The sequence below is a fragment of the Chrysochloris asiatica genome, unplaced genomic scaffold, assembly GCF_000296735.1.
Source record: "Chrysochloris asiatica unplaced genomic scaffold, ChrAsi1.0 scaffold00007, whole genome shotgun sequence".
NCBI lineage: Eukaryota > Metazoa > Chordata > Mammalia > Afrosoricida > Chrysochloridae > Chrysochloris > Chrysochloris asiatica.
In genome coordinates, this window is record NW_006408525.1 from 10,548,217 (window position 1) to 10,555,955 (window position 7,739).

The 7,739-nt window shown below is 42.2% G+C and overlaps 1 protein-coding gene across 1 annotated transcript in view; it reads left to right on the forward strand.

Moving 5' to 3' along the window:
• The window catches only part of TEX14 (testis expressed 14), a 135,434-nt gene that overhangs the window by 93,440 nt on the left and 34,255 nt on the right, over positions 1-7,739 (forward strand). The window contains exons 19-20 of the mRNA XM_006833635.1: positions 2,516-2,582; positions 4,568-4,652. Coding sequence (XP_006833698.1) covers positions 2,516-2,582; positions 4,568-4,652 — 152 coding nt within the window. The remainder of the gene's footprint in view (positions 1-2,515; positions 2,583-4,567; positions 4,653-7,739) is intronic.

The following is a 7,739-nucleotide window of genomic DNA, read 5'->3' on the forward strand; positions in this document are numbered from 1 at the left end:
AGCCGCCATCCGAGGAAGGCAGGGAGGGAGGAGATCGGCTGGATATTTGCCTCCATTTCTGGTGTTGCTGTTTCTCTGGATTGGGTCCCACATTCTGCTCGTGCTCTTCTCCCTTGATGATCCTAGGATTTTTTGTTCCTGGACTATAAGATTAACTACTCACCCATTTTTGTTACAGAACTTTTATCTTTACAGTTGTAGTAGTTCCAATTAGTCATGATAACAATTGACTCACTATTGAATCATAAAAATCTTACCCCATCTCCTTTTACCAGACCTGTCTAGACAAGATGAAAACTATTCAGTGGAGATTCTACCTTCACCCTACACACTCTTAAACTAAACTCCCTCTTGAAACCTTGTAAGCCAGGCACTTTGTGCCTTTAACACCCCCTCATTTTAGGTAGTCAATGTCTAAGTTACCCATCCCTATCTACCCTGTGTACAGAGGGGATAGCACTGATATTTGATGTGAAGACTCCTTACCTCTCCGTTGGTTTTTTGAGCTACTACTCCATGAGTATAGGTCAGGTTCATCAATTGTAGCAATTTATACTTGTTTCCATTATCAAAATAATTTTTTTTCCTCTAGTTAAGTTCTGATTATCAAGCCATCAAAGCTAGGTCAAATGGGTACTATCTACAAGTTTGAGCATTTGTGTACATCTCCCCTCACTTCGTTTTAAGTTATTTTTACTGAGGAAAATAGCTTGTACTTAAGAGTGTATAATGTCCATATATCCACAGTTTCTCATGTGTTTTGAAGGCCCATCGGAGAAAAAGAGTGTTAGGAAGGAATGCTTATGTGCAGTTTTTCCTAAAATCATGGCCATGCATTGTTAGCACTTTGTACTTTTATTCATGTCACCTCTTTCATATAGCCTTCCTGTGGGGAAGAGAAGACCTGCTAGTAGTCCTCTGGGTGAAGAACTGGAGATATAGGGAATTAACCCAAATTTTAGTGGTGGGAAATCCACTGGAATTAGAACCAAGGATTCAGCTCCAAATCTGAGGCCGTCCAGTCTTCCTCGGGAATCTTCTAGCTTTTGCAGGAATATACCTCCACAGAGTGTATTTATTTGCAAAATGAGCTGAATTAAATTCTCTTTATTTTTTCCCATAATTTCCTTCATTTCCCACAATCTGACACTTGTTTAAAGTCTTTTACCAACATAGAAGATGTGGTGAAGAAAGGGGTTATTGTATATGTGATACATCCAAAAGTATAATTTCCACTTGCCTGAGCTTTTCAAAATAATCAGAGCAGATTTCCAATATTAACAACCCTTTAGACATTATTTTACAGTGAAAGGGCCTGACGATTAAGAAAATCTTACTCATTAAAGTATCACATAGTTAAAAGTGAATAGATCTTAAGTGAACAGCTCAACTAACTTCCAAAAACTGAGTACACTCCTGTAACCATGTAATTCAGATCAAGAAACAATGTTTCCATTGTAGCTGAGTCAGTTTTGACTCATAATAACCCTATCACAAATTACATAGGGTTAGTTCTCCAAGGCTGTAATCTTTATGTAAGGGGATCACCACATCTTTCTTTCGTGGAGCAGCTAATAGGTTTGAACTGCCAAACTTTCAGTTAGCAGTCAAGCATTTTAACTACTTCATCACCAGGGCTCCTTGAAACAACATTCCCAATACCCCACAGACCCTCGTGCTTCCTTCCAGTCACTGCCTCCCTTCAAAAGGAACTGCTGACTTTTTGCCCCATAGATTAGTTCTGGAAGTGGGCCATCTATCTATTCAACCTTCTTGGCTATTCTGATAAAGCTCCCAGGAACCAAAACTTTAAAATCCTATTTGTTGTTGTTGTTGATGATATACATAGCAGAACATATATCAATTCACCAGTTTCTGCGTGTACAATTCAGAGATCCCAATTACATTCCTCAAACTGTGCAACCATTCTCCTCCTCCTTTTCTAAACTGTTCCTCCCTCCTTAACATCAACTCAATACTCCCTAAGTTTCCTGTCTACTCTTTTGAGTTATTGTCACTTTTAGATAGTTCTTAAAAGATCAAAATGCCCAAGGCACACATCCTTTATTAGTTAGGAATATTTTAAAGATTATTTCACGGCAATACTTTTGGTGAGTCATTCAGCCTTCAATGGATCCATAAAGTCTGGATCCCATGGGAATTTAAAATTCTGTTCTGTGTTTTCCTTCTTTTGATCAGGAATCTTCTATAGAATCTTTGTCAAAATAGAACCAAAACATTTAAAATGGAGATTTGGAGTGAGGAGGATGTAATTATTTGAAGAGGGGAAAGTGTTCAAATAGAAAGTTGGGGGCGTGTTTTTTGGGATCGGGAGAATGAGTATAATACACATACTTATAATGTTTACAAATTAATAAGTATTTCATGTTTACAAATAAGGAGCTTTTAAAAAAATAAAAGCTACTAAGAACTCCAAGAGACTCACTCTACCTTTTGATGATCTGCCTGCCTCCTGTGAACCTCTTTTCTCTGCTGTTCTGTCACTCTCTCGTAGACCTCAAGTCCCATAGAAGAGGCTTCCGGAGGAATACAAGGTGCACTCGCCCAACTTCAAGGCTCCGGTAATCAGCCATTAGGAAATAACTTTTCAGAGTATAAATGAGAAAACTGAGGCTCAGTGATTTTCCCTCAGCACGAATCTCTTCTCCTCACCAGCCTCATGGCATTCATCATGTTATTTATACCTTCCCTTGCATTTTTAGAGCACAAAGTATAGTTGTGACTTTTTTCTAGTTACTAAGCTCCGCTCGTTGATTTTTTTGCTGAACTGACCTGAGGATTTTACTTGCAACTACACAGTTTGTTACTGACAGAACAGAAACTAGAATTAGATTCCCACCTCTTTTCCCCACCTTAGAAGCTGGAATTCTACCATAGTTTTCCTGTGCTTGCTTAGATTTTAGCAACGAGTTACCAGAAGCCAGTGGTACAGCAGGTGCAGCATTATGGCCATTTGAACCACAAGGTCAGTGGTTCAAGCTCACCAGCCGCTCCTCGGAAACCCTATACAGGGTCACTCACTATGTGTTAGAACTGACTTGATGGCACTTAACAACAACAACAACAGGGAGGTCTTGGTTGCTTTCTGTCTTATGACAAGTTAACCTTGGATCAATAGCCAGGGGCATGGCACATGACAAGATACAAGTGAACTCTTGCTTCGATTACTGAAAACCATCGAGCTGTCTCACTGTCTGAAATGACTCCATTTCTCCTGTTGTACACTCTGCTTTCCAGATCTCACCTGTGTCCCCACCAGAGTGAGGAGCACTGCAGCAAGCTGGGAGCCCCTAGACAAACATGTAACTTCTCAGAATGATATGCATTAACAGTCTCCGGATCTGAGGCTGAAATCCCTGTCCATGTTCACTTTCTGTGTGTGGGCTCCGTCTCTTTGCTAGTGCTTGGAGAAGAGTAAGGTGGGGTGGAGAAGCTGTAGAGCAGGCAGAGCTGAAAACCAGGGCCGCTTTGATACAGATAATCTGAAGCACATGGAAATGCCTGTGGTTTCTACTCTGTTCTCTTCCCTCAGCAGCCTTTCTCTACCCTCCTTTCCACCTAAGGCTTTAGCTCCCCCTCCACCCTAGGGGACTTGGGGCCACTGGGAAGCATGTCAGGTTCCAGCTGCACTGTGGAGCTTTACTGTATGACCTTGGTTAAGTCACTTCACCCCAGGGCCCTGCCCTCCTTTCACATAACGTGAAGGAGGGAGCCAGTTCCAAAATCACTATGTTCACATCCAGCACTAAATTAGTTTGTTTTCTAGGTGTTTTGCGTTTTAAACGAGGCTCAAAGGAAGAGGAACTCCAAGGCCTTTGTACTGGTAAGGTTCAGAGCTTTCTGGCTTTCCTAATAGTGCACAGTAGACATCCCAGACCTCCAGAATGTGGGGGAAGAGGGGTCATGGGCAGTAGAAACTGGACAGGCTGCTCCAGCTGTCTCAGTCCCTAGAAGCCAGGGCAGCATAGTGGTGGTAAGAAAAGTGGATACTGGCCGAGTCTGACCAGAGATCTGCAAAGCATCTGGATGTTGGAGATGTTGAGAATAGGAACTTCGGATACTTGATGCTGAGGAGAAGACAAATCCCAGTTTCATCCTGACTCTGTATGTATGTGTGATGGCCTGGAGGCAGTTAGTGCTGTGGGAATGCCCAGCTAATGGCCTTTGGTGGACAAACAGTTCTTGGTTTTGACGCCCCCTGGTGTCTGTTGCCAGGAAATGGCGGGTGGGTCAGTTGCCTTCCTGAAGAGACAAAACACCATTTGTTTCCAGAAAGAATGGCACTGTTAGAACTGGAAGGCTAGTAAATGGCTTGATTGTATTTTGAGTGTCAGAATATAGTTCTCCCCTCTGAGCAAGGAAAATAAACTTTCAGGGCAAAAACATCTTCTGTAGCACTCAATCCAATCCCAACTGGGGAAGTACTGTGTTTATCCAGATTATTTCTCATTCTGTGGCCAGACCAATGGAAATCCTAGGGAATGAAAATAATAAACTGGGTTGGCAAAAATTCAAGGTAAAAATGATATTTACTTTATTCTTTCAGGTGAGGAAAGATTCCAGATGACAGGAAGAATCCATGGAAAGAACGATGAGATTTTGTCGAAATCTCAGTTCCAACCTATAGAACGGTATGGATTATTATTATTTGTAGTTCCCAACTCACAGAAGCAGTGCAAATGGTGATAATACCCCCCATCTGTATATTGCTTGTCTTCAAGTGTATTAGCTTTGGGCAGCTTAGTTTTGTTTCAGACTTGTCCAGCAGAATGTTAGGGGAAGTAAAAAACAGGTTCTTATCTGCATTCAGATCTTGACTCTTTCTTTCCGATCCCTGTCTCCTCAGTCAAGTTTTTCAACCCTTCTATTCATTTCCCACCTCTTTAAAATGGGGATAAGAATCCTTACTAGGAATGTTGACATAGAGATTAAAAGTACTAATGGGACTCCTGGGCATTTGCCCAGTGAAATAAAGACTTAAATTCACGCAGAAACGTGTACATGAATGTTTATAGCAGCTCTATTTATAATAGTCTCAAACTGGAAATTGTCCAGATGTCCTTCAACAGAGGACTGGTTAAACACTGTAAGGATGATGTAGCAGAGGCATCAGTTCTCCTCATCTGACTTCCGCAAGGAGGAGAGAGAAACCTTATCTGCATTAACAGCCCAAGACTGATTCCTATTAGGCAGAGGTCAGACATGCCTCCACTCTCCAAACTTTTTACTAATTCTAACAGCAACCGCCTGGCCCCACCCCGCCCCCCAACACTTTCTCTACTTCTTTGCTAGGCTCGATAATTCCTTGCAGTGGCTACACAGAACCCACAGGCCATACGTACAGTTACGGGGTTTAGTAGGGAAATAACATGTCTCAACTCAGGTTCAGGAATGCTCATTCAGTTCTTTGATCAGGACAGCCTCTTCTGGGCTGTGCCTGAAGGCAGGTCTCTCCCTGGCCCTTGTCCCCTCGGCATGGCCACTGCCATGTTAGGGCAAATGTTACAAGACTTTTACCTTGTAACCTCACTCCACCAATCAGCCTCAGCTCCAGCTACTGTGGCAAATCTAGCTCCACCAAGTGCTTGGAGGCACCCCGTTCCACCAGCAAGCTTCCTCCCTAAGGCACTCAGCAGTCTCACTCCAAGCCAGCCATACTGGCTCCTGCCATTCGTCTGTCACTGAGTCACCATCTCTGGTGTTACAGCGCTCTCTGTATCCTAAGTTGAGGAGGTTCTCAGTACAGGGATTCTGGGTCCAAAGGATGTACAGTGCACGCATCTCTTCTTGGTGGTCATTAAGTCCTCCTTTCTGCCTCTGGGAAGGCTCATTTTAAGCCTAGCATAACTGACCAATCTCCTTGTTAGTGTCCCAAATACCTTGTTTGCATGGCTCCACCCCCACAAGAATGTTATGTACCTTATTTACATTATTAGCAAGCTATTCAACCCACTTGGTGGGCCACAAGTACCTTTAATTTGGTGGGAATGACAAGAGTGTGACTAGAAGTGTTATATTAAGGAGTTACTGCACCACAGACCACCCCCTGCTCTTCATTCATGCTTGAAGGATTAACATCCCCCTCCCAATTATTTTACCAGTCCAAAAGGCATTAACAGTTAGTCTGCAGCAGGTCTCCATTTAATCTGGTCATCTTGTCCAAACTTTGTCTCCTCTTCAGCCTTGCTGTCCTCTAGATACAGTTTAATTGAGAGAAGATTATTCCTTTGCTCTGACCCATAACCACCCCTCATCTGCTAGTTTGTTGTGCTGTGGTGGCTTGTGTGTTACTGTGATGCTTGGAGCTATGGCATCAGTCTTTCCAATAGCAGCAGGGTCCCCCATGGTAGACTGATTTCAGGAAAGCTTGTAGACTAAGACTAGGAAGGAGGACCTGGAGATCACGTCTTAACAAAACAGGCCACTGAAAACCTTCAGAGAAGCAGCTGACAGGGTACTACTGGAAGGTGAGCCCCTCAGTTGAAAGGTACTCAAAATATAACTGGCCAAGAGCTGCCCTCCACTAAGTGTGTGGTGGCAGGTTTGATTCATAACAACCCTATATAGGGTTACCAAGGCTGTAGAGGTTTACAGGAGCAGAAAGCCTCAGCTTTCTCCCATGGAGTGGCTGATAGATTTGAACTGCTGACCTCGCAGTTAGCAGCCCAGCTCATAAGCCACTATGCTACCAGGGCTCCTAGCCTCAAAGTAGAATTGACCTTAATGATGTGGGTGGAGCAAAGCTTTTGGACTTTCATTTACTGATGTAGCATGACTCCAAATGAGCAGAAACAGCTACAAACAACCATTCATAGTTGGAATGTGGATTATACAAAATGTGAATCTAGGAAAATTGGAAGTCATAAACAATGAAATGGAACATGTAAAGATCAGTATCCTAAGCTGGTATTGGCCATTTTGAATTGCACAATCTTATGGCCCAGGAATGACAAAAGAAGAATATTTTCATTGTCACAAAGAACATTTCAAGAACTGTCCTGAAGTATAGTGCTGTCAGTGATAGTATAATATCCATACGCTGTGGGTTAATGCGCCAGACTACAAAGCCGTTTGAACTGCAAGGTTGGCGGTTCAAGCTCACCAGCTGCTCCTTGGAAACCCTATACAGGGTCGTTATGGGTCAGAACCAACTTGATGGCACTTCACAACAACAAAGAAGACCAGTTAATATGACTAGTATTCAAATTTACACACCAACCACTAAAGCTAAAGATGAAGAAATGGAAGATTTCTAACCAACTTTTTTGCAATCTGAAATTGATCAAACATGCACTCATTGATAATTATTAGTGATCAGAATGCGAAAGTTTAAAACAAAGAGGAGAGAAGGATTAGTAGTTGGAAAATAAGATCTTGATGATAGAAATGACACTGGAAATCACATGATAGAATTTTGCAAGACCAGCGACATTCACTGCAAATATTTTTTATGAAACCATAAACAGTGACTATATGTTTAGACCTTACTCAACTGCATCTGTGGAAAGATACAATAGAGAAACTCAGAATCATCAGTCAGAACAATGCTATAGTTCAACTGCGGAAAAGACCTTCAGTTGCTTATATGCAAGTTCAAGTTGAAACTGAAGTAATTAAAACCAGTCTGAGAGCCCAAGTATAACCTTGAGTATATCCCACCTGGATTTAGAGACCATCTCAAGAATACTTCTTTGCTAGGCTCGATAATTCCTTGCAGT